Source organism: Anser cygnoides, chromosome 2 (genome assembly GCF_040182565.1).
Source record: "Anser cygnoides isolate HZ-2024a breed goose chromosome 2, Taihu_goose_T2T_genome, whole genome shotgun sequence".
In the NCBI taxonomy this organism is placed as follows: domain Eukaryota; kingdom Metazoa; phylum Chordata; class Aves; order Anseriformes; family Anatidae; genus Anser; species Anser cygnoides.
The window spans coordinates 5,399,791-5,413,785 of record NC_089874.1 but is presented as its reverse complement, the minus strand read 5'-3'; the positions used below and the strand labels follow the sequence as shown (position 1 = coordinate 5,413,785).

Here is a 13,995-nt window from a genome sequence, read left to right as displayed (position 1 = left end):
AGTAAGACAATGTTGCCTTATAAGCAAGTCAATGACTGTAATTCTGTCTTTGTATATGATTTATCTGATTCCCAGGGAATAATGTCTATCTTGAGTCACAAGCTTAAAGGAGTAGAGAGAGAAATCTGGCACAAACTAATGAAAGTAGCTGTTTGAACTCCTGTTACAGTATCTTAACATTACAGAATTACATTCTGGCTGTAAAGTAAATAAATCCCATGATTCTTATTGCAATGATTTAAAGGAGTTGTGTTATCTGAAATGTAAAAGAAAAAATGTAAAAGAGCTATGTAAAAGAAAAAGATCACCTCCCAGACAGGTAAGTCTTTACAGGGGGAACCTCCATTTGAAATGAAATGAAAATAAAAGTATGGATATGTGGAAGGAGTTTCAAATGGGAATTCAATCTGTAGATTCTGTTTGGGAAACTGGCCCTCAGCAGTCTCCCCAGCTGTGATTGAGTTTCCAAGTCTCCCTCCCTGAAATCCCAGAGGATCCATCCCTTGTGTCTTATCAGATCTAGAGGAAGAAGGCACATCATCCAGGCTTCATGAACTGTTTTCTAAGGCTGTCTTTCTTCCAGTCTAACTACTCTTGATTTTCCCTTCTCTTTACCATCTTTGGGAAAAGACTCTGGGCACAGACATGAGTGTCCTTTCTCATCTGGCTCTTACTATGTCTCCTTCTTTGGATGGTCCTTACTTTGGACTTTCATGACTTTCTTTCTCAGATCCCAATGTGCTTTCCTTGCTCAACCTTAAGCTCTCTTTGTTGACCCCGAGCTCTCCTGGTCCCATCCTTATTCCATCTGCTTTCCTGTTTTTCCAAGCTCCTCTTTTCTCCTTTTCTCCCTGAACTTCCCATCAACCTTCCCAGGCAATACCTGTGGCCGATCCAGTCTCACTTTGAGACAGAGCCAAAGGTTTAAAACCCAACCAGGTCCCTTCTTTGTTTCCAGAGCCCTCACCAAAGGCTGTCGATGTGTGGAGCTGGACTGCTGGGATGGCCCTAACTCGGAACCCATCATTTATCATGGCTACACTCTCACCTCCAAGATCCTCTTCAGCGATGTCATTAAGGCCATCAAGAACTATGCTTTCAAAGTAAGGATGAGAGACCTGGGACCCTCTAAGATTTCTCATATTTCACAGTCCAAGACCAATAGCAGATCTCTGCCCTCCCAGTAGAGAGCATAAAGAATGAAGACTTCACTTTAGCTTTTGTCATGGGTAGAAGATGCATCCTTCTGTCTAGGCATCCTTGTTCTGCTTTCTGCAGAGATCCATTCCTGGAAGTTGCTGGTGAGACAAGGCACTGCCTGGGGATGAGTTTAAATCTGTACCAGCACAGCTGGATACTGGACCCCACTGCAATGAAAATAATGTCCAACATCTTGAATATACCTGGTAGAAAACGCAAACGAGTTTTTGATTTGCTTGGTTTTCACGTCTCAGGGTCTGTCCCTAGTTTGAAGGAACTTAAGTGTGTATGCCTTGGAGGGACTAATGCGAAGGACAGTTTCTGCTCAGGTTTGAAAGGAGTGAGTAGGTCTGGACTCTGGAATGGCAGTCCTGGGCTAGCAGCCTTTAAAAATCCTTGGGTTTGTCCAGACTGACTGTGCTTTCTGCTATTTTCCTTCAGTGCACTTGACTTGAGAACCAGCCCCAAGTTTCCCTTGGGGCTATTAGGCAATAGCAAGGCAATGCCTTCAGCACACAAAATGTCTAGGGGGCCTCAGGGAACCACATCAGGTCTGTGCAGGAAAGGAGGAAGGATTCAGGTCGCTTAAGGGTCTGAACAAACTCAGGGACTTGCAAAGCTCCCTTCCCAGTCTTTCTGTGAGCTAGGAAGGTGCTCTGACCTATGTTGCAAGTGGAGAATGGAGACACAGGGAGGCTTACCACACCTGGCAAGCCCGTGGGATCCTGATCCAGCCTGGAAGACATCGGCATAGATCTGAGCAGCTACTACACATCTGAATTTGTCCATTTTTTGTCCCTGCCATTGACGCACTCATTTCCAGAGCAAACAACACGGGGGTCTTATATCAATTGCTATGGACAGGTGAAATTACAGAGTTCACTGATGATGGATGTTATGTCTTGTCCTAGACCTCACCATACCCTGTCATCATCTCCCTGGAGAACCACTGCAGCCTCGACCAGCAGAAGGTCATGGCTCAGCACATGACGACGATCCTGCAGGACATGCTCTTGGTGGCCCCGGTTGATGGAAACAAATCGCAGTTCCCCTCCCCAGAGGTGAGCAAGGCCACTCTAGCACTTTCTGCCCTCTGAAAGTGGGACAAGAGCGAGGTCTGTCTTCTTGCTGGCTGCTAGCTGGGGGACTACATGCCTGAGGGGTGGTGGGAACAGAGCATGTTTGTGATCAGTGGTGGAATAGGAAATAGGAGTAGCTAGAAATCACTTGTGCACGTCAAGCTCCAAAATGATCTGTTGCTCCTTGTTTGCTGTGTAAGGTTTCAGAGGAGACATTCCTGAGGGACTGAGGACATTCCTGGTCCATTTACTGAGGCTAGGCATTGTCCTTCATCCCATGAGGAGAGGATGTAAGGGAGCTGAGTCCCAAGGATCTGTTTTGTGTCTGCTCCCACACCCCAAACCTGAATATGGCCTCATTCAGGCTAATCCTCTGAAGCACAGGCAGGTTGCTGCACATGAAGGGAAGATTAGCTCCATGAGAAGTGACTACAAATTGTCTCTGTGTTTTTGATCCAGCAAGTCTGGGCACTGCCTGATTTCATGGTAGGTGAGATATTTTGCTCAGTGTTGAGGGACGTAGCATACACTTCCCTCCTCCTTTAGTGCCTCAGGTACACTGCCGTGGAGACCTCAACTGCTGATTAGGAAGTCATGAGAGCTGAAAGGACGACTGTGATTGCTTGCCTCTTGAAACCCAAGGAGAAAATCAGCACAAGTGGCCTAAAACTGGATCACGTGTGAGATGTCCTTCCACTGAGAACGGCCTGGGGTGGCACAGCAGTGGGGATGGGCTTACTGGGGAGATGTCCTAGGAGGACAAGGGGAGGTGGGAGATTATGTGGAGGACAGGTACCACTGTGATTGATGTGTATCAGGGCAGCCCTTCTGGGGAAGGAGATATACAGCTCTTAACTGTATACCACTGCATTGATGTCATTACCAGGTAATTAGAAAAAAAATGCGGAAATGGAATCTTCATGTATATATATATATAAAAAAAAAGAACTGTGTTTCCAAAAAAGTAGCCAAAATGTTAATCTTTTCATCTGTTTCTACAGTTTGGGTTAGCGTTTTCTTTCTTTTTTCTCTCCTAAGCACTTTTCAGAACCAGACTTTTATGTGTGTGAATAGCTGCAGTTCCTTTCAAATTGCCTTTCTTTGCAAAAGAAATAATTTTCCCAAAATTGGATGAGAATGCCTAGCCAGAGCTGGAAGCAGTTTGTGGGTGGGATAAAGCTGGCAGTCAGCAGGGGAGAAAGGGGAGGGAAATGAGCCACCCAAAATACCTCCTATACTTGTTCTCCATCCCCATTTTTCCCTTTCTGACTTCTCCCTTTTTTTGGAAGTGCTGTGCCTCACTTGATACAATGCCTAGTGCAGAGGGAAGCTGATCTGGGTTGGTCCCTAGGTACCAGTGCAATAAATTAGGATGAATCATAATATTTAATAGTGCTGCTTCAGCAGGACCTTTGCACTGGCACGGACAAGTTGCCTCCCGTTAAGAAGTGACTCTCCCAGGATGAGGTTACACCCAGCATGGAAACAGGTCTCCGCAGGCTGTTACTGGGTTGGAAAATCAGTCTCCAGTGTTACATGTTGGCTTGTTATTTATCTTCAGCGTAGGATCAGGAAAGCTGCTGATGGCTTTTCAAAATGCTGCCTTGTGAGCAGAGGAATGATATGAAGAAAGAAAAGAGAAACACCAGGGAAAGAAATGTGTGATATGTGTGTATAAGGGAACGACCCCAGCTTCCCAAAGATGTTTTTCCCATTCTTGTGCTCATTCTAACCTCCTGCTTTCCTTGCCCAGATGGACACGTGGCCTCAGCTGGAACAAAAGGGCCCAGATCTACGTTAGTGAATGGAGCTGGGCTGATACGCTCCAGTGGAGGGACTGATCCATGTAGTTTAAAGGGAGAAAAAATGTCAATGTAGTAAAACATATCCTTTTTCCTCTGTTACTTTTCCTCCACTTTCCTGCCACGTGAACTAGGAGAGTATGTTTGTGGAAAATACATTGAAGCTGAAACATTAAGAACAAAAAAACAACAACAGAAACCCCTTGGATTTTCCACTTCCTTGTGGTGCTGGCATGAGGAAGCCTGGGGTATTTTGTCATAGAAAAAGGGTGGGATCCGCCACTGGGAAGAGGTCTGAAAGGCTGTGAATAAAAACAGGCAAAGCATTGCTGCAAAGTGTGTTTGCAGAGCAATGTCAGTAATTAAAAGATCAACACAGTTTGTATTCACACTAACAATTCACAGTGCAGCCCAAGGCAGGCATCTGATTTATTAGGTCCCATTTAGGAACAGAGTATTGGGCTACACAGAGCATCTAAATACCTCCCTCAAGCTGCTGTCTTTAGGTCCCAATAATAAATTAAAGCCGTATAGGATAAAAGGCCAAAAGCTACAAAAAAAGCTCCAGGAAAGCTTCAGGTCAGTGCCAGAGTTGTAGGGAAGAGCTGCTCCAATCTTTGCTGCTGATTGTTTATTTATCAGGCCTTTTTGCCTGATTCCTGACCTGCACAGGGGTCTGCCAGGGCCCTTTCCCCCTGTCCTTGCATGCCAGCTAGAAATGATGCAAAACTCCCATCTTGGAATGAGACTAAAGAAGCTGCGAACATCGCATGCCACTAATCACCATTTCAGGCATATCTAAGAGCCCTTCAGCTCTTTGTTGTTGGACACCTTTCACAATGAGGATGGCTTTGGGTTTAACAGACCTGCCTTGGTGGGTGACCCTTGGACCACGAGCCCCCCAGGTGAGAGCCCCAGTGCAGTGGCTGGGGTCTCTGCCATCGCACACCTTCTGTGCCCCACCAGCTGTCCCGTCACATCCATTACTGAGCCCAGCGCCCCCATTCAACATCACCTTGAGCCATGCAGCCCAGCAGCTGCTTCCAGTATAGCAGCAGTAAGGCACAACTGATCTGAAGTCTCTCAAAATCTCCTTCAATAATGTGTTTCTTCCCTCCTCCCTTCCCCCCCCTTCTTTTTTTTTGAGACTCTTTTTATCTTGTGGTGCTACTCATTGTAAAACCCTGCAACACCTCAGGTTACAGCTACCCTGAAAGACATCCACAGATGGAGATGTGATAGGAAAAAGCGCACCTAGTCTGCACATCTCTTCATGAATGTGAACACGTTAATCCTCACAGCTTCTCAGAAATCTGGGGAGATGGATATCTTCTAAGGTGGCAGTTCTCAGCCCCTGTATATCCACATGCCACTTCGGGCTCTGTTTTACATCTAGTTAATACAGTCACGGGCATTGGAGGTGTGGTCCTCCTCCTCCTAAGTGATTGTCTAAATAGACCAGGTGAATCACATCTTAGGAGTATTTAGTTCTATTTGTTGACTCTAAAGGAGGTGTGAAGCCATAGAAAGTGGTTTCTTTTAAGAGTCTGACACTCCCACTGAGACAAAGACTGGAAATCAGATCTTGCCACGGCCTTTGGGCTGCTAGTAGGGGCAGGAAACCCTCAGGTAAAATAAATGCATGAGTGCAGATCTTTTAAACTCTGCTCTTAACAGCTTTGCTGCTGATAAAGAACAGTGCTTTCATTAGATAGTTGCCATGTCCCATATCACAGATTCCCAAAGTGAGCAAGGCCGTGTGTCAGAACCATCTCATGTGCAGAGCTGAGCTTGCTTTGGCGTGACGGAGAAAAGGTGAGAGAGCAGGAACGAAAGCAACATGATTTACAAGGTACATAAGGAAGTGAAAGAGTTGCATTTATTCCACTACACTATACGTTCTCAGTGGAGTCCTGCATCCGTGTAGCTTCTCCCATTTTCCTAAGTTATATTCAACTTCGGGCTTGCCACTGGCAATTGGAATAGCTTTATGGCCTACTTGGAGAGTATTTATTGAGCATTTTAGCTAATGCTTTTTCCTAAGACAAGGGATCTGCTCAGCAGAGCTGAACTGATGAGCTGAGTGTCTTTCCCCTCAGGCCAGAAATACTTCATGTCACATGAAGAGGAACTGAGAGGGTTGGAACAAGTGCTTGTGAGTGTTTGTGTCTGTGTTTGTCAGCTTATTTAAAACCTTTGTAAAGGGATAAGCACTCAGATTTAGGATTTTGCTTCCTAATATCCACAGTAAACGAGGCAGGGCAATGTTTATCACTGGCAGTTTCTGCAGGCACATTTTGTCTAGAGTTGTAAAAGCTTAGAAAGGGCTACTGTCTCTGTTGGTAATCAAGCAGCCTGCCCCAAACACATTTTGTCCTGAGTTCTCTACTGCTGAACTGTGAGATGAGGTGGTAAGTTTTCTTATGGGACATTAGAAAGCAGAGGCAGGTAATAACGTAGTGTATAGCAGGATGCTATCTGCAGCCCGTGAAGGACCAGAGGGACTTCTCTGTGTCCCCCTACAACTGTCCCCAGTGCAACCCCTCCAGGCTGGGGCACTCAAAGCATTGACTGGACACAGCTCTGCCTTGGAAGAAGGCTGAGGAGCGGGGAGGCTGGAGGGTGGTCTGGGGATGGGGAGGAGGAGGATGCTATGTTCTGAATGCTCCTTTGGGCCTTTTATTTCCAGAAACTGGTACATTCCTCCCAGCTGCCTCTGTGCAGCTTTTGAATGACAGGGAAAGTGCCTCAGTGTAAACAGATCATTTGTGGTAGATGAAGAAAAATGCTCTTGGCTGCTTCCTCAGGTGCCCGTGCCAGATTTCAGCTCAAACCAAGTTTCATCCACGGCGTAGCTGGTCCGTGAGGAGCTGGGCTGGTCTCCGCGGAGACACGATGCAATTTGCTTGCACCCACAGAAGGGGAACAGCATTCTTTGAAAATGCCTGTGTTGTTTTTAAAAAGATCCTTGGTTTTCCACAGCCCTGTCATTTGAGAACAGTGGGGCTTGTTGCTTTTGCAGATGTGGAAGGGGCAAATATAGGATGTTGCTGTGAGAAGAGGGGCCATGCTACACGAGTAAAGGGACTGCATTGGCTAAACCTGAGATCGCCTTTTTCCTGGAATAAGTAGCACCCTCCGTAGCCAGCAGTACCACACACGTGGCAGCAAATCTCCCACTGACTTTACTGGAAGCTGCAGGATCTAGGGCTGCTCCTGTGCTGAACTGTTTGATTTTTGAGGTGTAATCCATTCACTTGGAGATTGCATCCAGGCAATACTACTGCTCCTTGCTGCCAGTATTGCTGCAGCACCATTTTGGTTCAGTCAGCCCTCTCCAGGCTTCAGCTTTCCTCCCACAGTCTGAGCTTGCATGAGAACCAGGTCGTGTCAGTGGTATGGTGGTCTGTGAGCAACCATCTGCTTTTGGAGTGTTCCTTCACCTGACACTTTTATGTGGGCTTTGAAAGAGGCTGTGTTTCGGCACAAGAAAAATGTTCCTTGGATTAGCTCAGCAGCCAGCTGTGATATGTTGGCACGTGCTGCTGGTTGTTATTTGTGCTGACTGTGGTTGCAGTGGTGGGAGGAGGTCCTCACAGAAGGAGGTATCTAAGAAGGCTCCAGTTTGGGAACTCTTACTTAGGGTGTCAGTGCCCTAACATTTCACCTGTGAGATCCTTTAAGTATTCTGATGCCATGTCTGCTAATCGCCAGCTATTTTGTCCGCTTCTCTTTGTGCAGCAACTGAAAGGGAAGATCCTTGTGAAAGGCAAGAAGCTGAGCAGACAGGAGGACCCCACAAATGGGAACAACAACCTGGAGGCTGAGGATGTCTCTGATGAAGATGAAGCAGCTGAAATAGAAGATGAATCTGTAAAGACAGAGGTGCAGCAGAAGGGGAAGGTAAGTAAAAAAAAGTAACTGAATCCCTGAAAGGAGCAGACCTGGAGAGTCAGAAAAGCTATAAATTAGATTTTTGTGTGTTGCAGAAGGCTTTGAAGTCCTGCATCAGGAGGTCTGGTCTTGTTAGCCAATCCCACGCCTTATGTTGGCAAACCACTTTCTAGGTGTGCTTTGTACCATGCCTGGAAAAAGCCACTCTTGTTTCCAGGTTTGCCTACTTGGCACCAGGACAGTATGGGAAGTTCATTACTAAGGCTTGGTTGTAAGGTTTAGCGACTGGTGACAGCCACTGATGCTGAATTACAAATGGTAATGCAAAAAGCAGCAGAAAGGGTCTCCCACCAATAAAAAGTGAGAAATTTCATCTGGAGGACATCATGCAACAAAGGGTGCTGGGACAGCAAAGCATCTGCTGTGTGAAATCCTCTCTTAGCTCACCAATACAGGCTGAATAGGTTCTATCTGTGTTTATATCCCTAATCACTTGTGAGCTGTATTAGCCAAGGTGAAACAGTCATTCACATAATGGCGCGTGGATGAATGCAGGAGGGACAACCCAGATGAAGTGAAGTATTCTTGGTGGTAGCGCTTGGGAAGTCAGTGATATCACTGGACAGGCCAGTGTGGGCTGGTGAAACGTGCCAGTAGTGTTACCTACTGAAGGTCTGAGAGGAGGGATTAGCACTGCATGCAGGGCAAAGGACATAGCAAGGGCAGTCTGCCCCTTTACCACTCTTCCTAGGGGAGCCCCAAATTATCATGGGCATCCTTTCCGTCTGAAGTCGGTGGAAAAGAAAAGCTCCAGGGGTCCTAGACAAAACATAACCGTTACTTTTGAGTAGGGCTGCAGAAGCTCCCCACAAACCTCTTGCTCCTTCTTTTAGAGTGACACCCTGAAGCTGGCCAAGGAGCTGTCAGACACAGTTGTCTACTGCAAGAGTGTTCATTTCAACGGCTTCGAGGACCCCAGCCACCCTCGGGCTTTCTACGAGATGTCATCGTTCACGGAGAGCAAAGCTCTGAAACTAGCCCAGGAGTCTGGTATGTATATTCTGGCAGCAGGCCATCCTCTTTTCCAGTCCCCCATAAAGTGACAGCTAGTGGTGGTTAGGCAAGAGGAGGAGGCATCCCCAAAGACGTAGGTCATGGTCTCCTTGGCCATCCATGTCACTTTGAGAAACAGTGGGAAAAACTTAATGTCACAGGTTGTCACCAAGAAGGGCATTTTATGCAGGCCGTTCACACTCAGCCAGACTAACTAGACGGAAAAGGACTATAAACTGCAGCATCAAGGAAAAGCAGGCCCATCACTGAAAGGAACATTTTTTTTTTTTTCCAAAGGAAACAGTTTTATTCATCACAACATCAGGCACCTGAGCCGGATCTACCCTGCCGGGTGGAGGACAGATTCTTCCAACTACAACCCCATCGACTTGTGGAACGTCGGCTGCCAGATCGGTGGGTGCAACTGGGAGCTTGGAGGGGGTCAGCCTGGCTGGGTTGGTCATAGAATCATAGATTCACAGAATCATTAAGGTTGTAGAAGCCCTCCAAGATCACCTGGTCCAACCATCCCCCCTACCACCAGTGTCACCACTAAAACGTGTCCCTAAGCATCACGTCCAACCTCTCCTTGAACACCCCCAGGGACAGTGACGCCACCACCTCCCTGGGCAACCCGTCCCAATGCCTGACTGCTCTTTCTGAGAAGAAATGTCGTCCTAATTTCTAACCTAAACCTCCCCTGGCTCAACCTGAGGCCATTCCCTCTTCATGACCTGGCTGTGGTAGGGCTTTGACTGAGGTAGACATGTGATCTCAAGCCACTTGCAGGCAGAGGGGCTCAGTAGTCACCAGAAGAGATCAGCTCTTGTAACCATTAGGAGAGCCTTTCCTGCATGTTAATGGGCACATCCTTGCAATTAGCTGGAAGCACAGTTCCTGCTGTGTAACAAAGAAGAGGGGAGCCAGGAGATAGAGTTGCTTACCAAAAAGCATGCTGAAATCTGTGGCAGAGCTGGAAATCAGACTCAGATCTCTCAAGCCCTAGAGGAGGGCTGTAACCATAAGGGAAAAGCTGTGGCCTGAGCTCTTTCCAGTAGTCAAAGCAGTGCCTCTAGTCTGCTCCTGGGACACTGAAGCCCTGATGGCATATTCATGTCTCAGAGATGTGATGAAAAGGTCTTGCAGCCTGCTAAGTGAATTATCTTGTAGCTTTCACTCAGAAAACCTTGTGCAGGGTATGTAGGACCAAGGCCCAGGATAAATTGTCATCTGTCCTAGAGCTTCTTTAGAAGTGGCTAAAGAGGTTAGCATCACCCTTGGGAAATCAGAAGAGTATCGAGCAAGCTCTGGGGTCCATGTGCCCTCCCTATATGATATTAGTGAAACTGTTCACAGAGGCTGCTTCCAGATTTGACATCAAAGCTTTTAAAAAGATAGGGGCAAATTAGAAAGGATACAGGAAATCTGCCTGGTGTTAGGAGAACTGTGAGGTTTGATCTGTTTTGGGCAAAGGACAATAAAGAGGTGATTTGATCACAGCTTCTGTACCGGACTGCATAAGGATTTCAGACAGTGAGGAGCTCTGTAGCGTAACCAGTAGAGGTCCCTGAGGGTGGCAAATGAAAATAGGTGTATTTGGGCTGGAAAAGAGGTTTTATAATGAGGTTAAGTAGCTAGAGAAACGATCTGAGAATGATCTGTGTCTTCCTGAATGGGTTTATGTGAAAGATATGGTTGTTCAACCAGGTGACATGAATTCAGTGCAGGACATTTTTTGATCCTGTGGTAGGTAGGAAGAAAACTGAGGTAGCTACAGTGGTTCCTTCTGCCTCTAACATCTCTGAATGGAAGAAATCCTCAGGGGAAGCAGGCTTTGGGGGTCAGAGTTTATCACAGATCTTTAAAGCATGGAAAAGTCAATGTTTATGTCCATGAAATGTAATTTCATGTGAACAGAATTGGTATACTCTCATTGATTTATCTGAAAGTGACTAAATTTATTTATTTATGTTGCAGTTGCCCTAAATTTCCAGACAGCAGGCACAGAAATGGATGTCTACCAGGGTCGGTTCCAGGACAATGGGTTTTCTGGGTATGTCTTAAAGCCGGAATTCCTCCGGGATGAGCAAACCAAATTCAATCCAAAATCCATCACAGAAGGAACATGGGGGACAAAGAAGAAGCTTCTGCTTAAAGTAAGAATAGAAGTCGGAAACTTATCTTAGTAGCATCCATTTCTTTGGGGGGTATAGGTTGTGCCTTCTCCTGGTCCCACGTGGGCAATGTTATCCTAGCCCTACTCATTTGTCACTGCCAGCGTCACTGCTTCAGTCCTGCATGGGCTCTCATCCTCCAGGGACTCACTCACACGTTTAATGTTTGGCAACAGGAGAGGTTAACGACAGTATTCACCCTACAGGAACACACAGGCATTTTATAGACAGGCAGTCAACAGTCACCGCTGTTATTTCCAAGTATCATTTGATCATTTTGGGGAGAGAGAGAAGTTGACTTTTCCCTGACCCAGACCAGCTGGCAGCACTGCAGCAGTGTTCATTAGGTGCTTTAGCTCATGACAGCTTCCTCTGAAGAATGTCACAGTGTTGGCTCTGAAAGACCAACACCAGCAACAAGTCCTGTGCTCCTGGAGAAGGAGAGGGATGTTTGTCAGGGAACCCCATCTCCTACTGATGTTCTGACCTTTTCCTCTGTTTCCTCCACAGATCATCTCTGGTCAGCAGCTGCCCAAGGTAAACAAAAGCAAAAACTCCATCGTTGATCCCAAGGTAACGATTGAGATCCATGGCGTCCAACAGGATAACAACAAGAAGCAGACCAGAGTCATTGAAAATAATGGTAAGGGTTTTTCTTTCATGCTGCGACCCCTGGGGCAGTAATTCTGTGGTTTTGTGTAGCAGTGTGTTCCTCATCAAGACCTGCTGCCCTGTGGCCAGGCCTGCCCAGCTGCACCCAAGCTTGCTCACACTGAGCAGATCCATCAGTTGCTGTTGGTGTACTTCAGTGCAGTGACCCTGGTTATATAGCTAGCCCCACAGGCTGTCCCTATGGGGCATTTCTTTCAGGGGTTCTTCCATCTCTGTCTGAGGTGTTTGGAGATAGAAATTACCTGCAAAACATCAGCCAGATGAATTGTTTTGAGGTTGGCTGCCAAATCTGCAGACCCAGAGCTTTGGAAGTGCTCTTTACTTCCATGCAGTTGGATCTGACCTGGGACAAAAAGGTTCCCACCAAGATCTTCCCAGAGAAGGCCTCCCAAGAGGCTGATTTTATTTTGAAAGAGCCACAAACTCATGAAAGAGTGAGGTTGGAAGGGACTGGAGGTGCCCATTCCAACCCCTGTCTGAAGCAGGACCTAAGTTAACTCAAGTTGTTCGCTGTATTGCCCAGATGGATTTTGAGTATCCCAAAGGGTGGAAATTGCCCACGCTGTCTGGGCGAGTGATCCAGTCTTTCACTTGAAATAAGGTCTATACTTAACCAGAAATTCACCTGTTGTTATTTCTGCCCATTACCCATCATGTGTTTGCTGTGCACATGTAAGAAGAATCAGGCTTCATCTTTTTAACAGGAGGAAGTGAAAGATGGCAATAATAACCCCCCTTAGCCTTCTCCAGGATGAATAACATGAGCTTTCTCAGTCTCTTCTTATATCAAACGTAGTCTGTGCTACATCTCTTGAAGCTCAGAACCTCCTCACAAGGCAGGGACACTGAATTTGCTCATCCTCTTGACCCATATGTCACCTGTGCTAAATTAATGCACGTCACAGCAATGTGGCAGGTGAAGGAAGGAGGTTGTAAGCCCACAGCTCCAAAGAGTGAGGTTCCTTCCATACCCAGCACTGACCTCAGATGTCTCACAGACACTTCACCTCCCTTTGGACCATTTCTCATCAGTCGAACATGGCTGTGGCTTCCCTCCATGTGGTGAGGGTCTGAATACTGCGGCCTTCAGAGACAGCAGAGGGCAAGTTCATCCCTCTCTTCTGTGGGAAGAGAAGGCAGTAGGAGTCTGAGAAATCAGACCTCACCCTCCTCCAAACACTTACGTACACACAGACACATGCACACACTGCTTTTCTGCGTGAAGCAAAAGCCAAGCACTAGAAAGTCAATGCATATTTTCCTCTCTGCTAACATTGTTTCCCTTTTCCTCCTTTCCTGTTTGAGTAAATCTGGCCTGGCTCCTAAAGCTCACGGTCATTTCCTTTGCCTACAATGATTTTCAGAATGTCTCAAGTGGAGGCTGTGTAAGGAACATTTTAGACCTGCCAGGCCTATTCCTCAGGGCTGCTTAGCACACCTCCATGGCCAGCGCACAGCTGCCTGGAGTGGGGCTGGAGAGATGCTGGAAGGGGGCTCAAGGGGTGCTGAAGGGAGAGTAGCCCCAAAATTCCAAATAAAGTGCAACAATCCAACCCAATTATTTTGCTATGACACTGTCCCCAGACCCTCCTAACACCTTCAGGGCCAGCTGAAAGACCACTGCCTCCTGCCGAGTCATCCACAGACCCTCCAGGACCGGCAGGCTTGAGCTGATGTTTTGCTGTCCTGGGGCTTCACTTGCTCACAGGCTGTGCCGATGGCAGTGTGATTTCAAACAGGATGTCCTCTTCTCCTGTTTGTTTCTGGGGAGTGGTTTGTTGAAACTGCAGAGAGCACCCGCAGTGACTTAGTGAGAAAGCATTGCGCTTGCTTTTTGTCTCTCATTTGGTGGGACTTGTCATTGTTTTGTTTGCTTTGTGAGTCTGGATCACAAGATCCTTAGACATAAAGCCCCAGAAAGCTGTCATAACACAAAGGCACAGTTCTCTCTGCTCCCCCCTGGTCTGGGGCTGTAAAAGTTTGCTGCTGGTCCAACGGCAACCCAAGACGTCTGTGTATCAGCCAGGGAGAGCCTTTGGAGCAGAGCTGAGTTCAGCCCCATCCTGCCCCCTGCTGCCTCCTGGGGGTGTGGTGCTGAGGCCTGCAGTGGGCAGCCTAAGC

The 13,995-nt window shown here is 47.1% G+C and overlaps 1 protein-coding gene across 3 annotated transcripts in view; it reads left to right on the top strand.

The window, feature by feature from the left end:
• PLCD1 (phospholipase C delta 1) overlaps positions 1-13,995 on the top strand; it is a 54,577-nt gene that overhangs the window by 38,252 nt on the left and 2,330 nt on the right. For all 3 annotated transcript variants that reach the window (XM_013182487.3, XM_013182486.3, XM_013182488.3), the window contains exons 7-13: positions 959-1,103; positions 2,112-2,261; positions 7,823-7,984; positions 8,869-9,025; positions 9,326-9,442; positions 11,006-11,184; positions 11,713-11,845. In XM_013182487.3, coding sequence (XP_013037941.3) covers positions 959-1,103; positions 2,112-2,261; positions 7,823-7,984; positions 8,869-9,025; positions 9,326-9,442; positions 11,006-11,184; positions 11,713-11,845 — 1,043 coding nt within the window. The remainder of the gene's footprint in view (positions 1-958; positions 1,104-2,111; positions 2,262-7,822; positions 7,985-8,868; positions 9,026-9,325; positions 9,443-11,005; positions 11,185-11,712; positions 11,846-13,995) is intronic.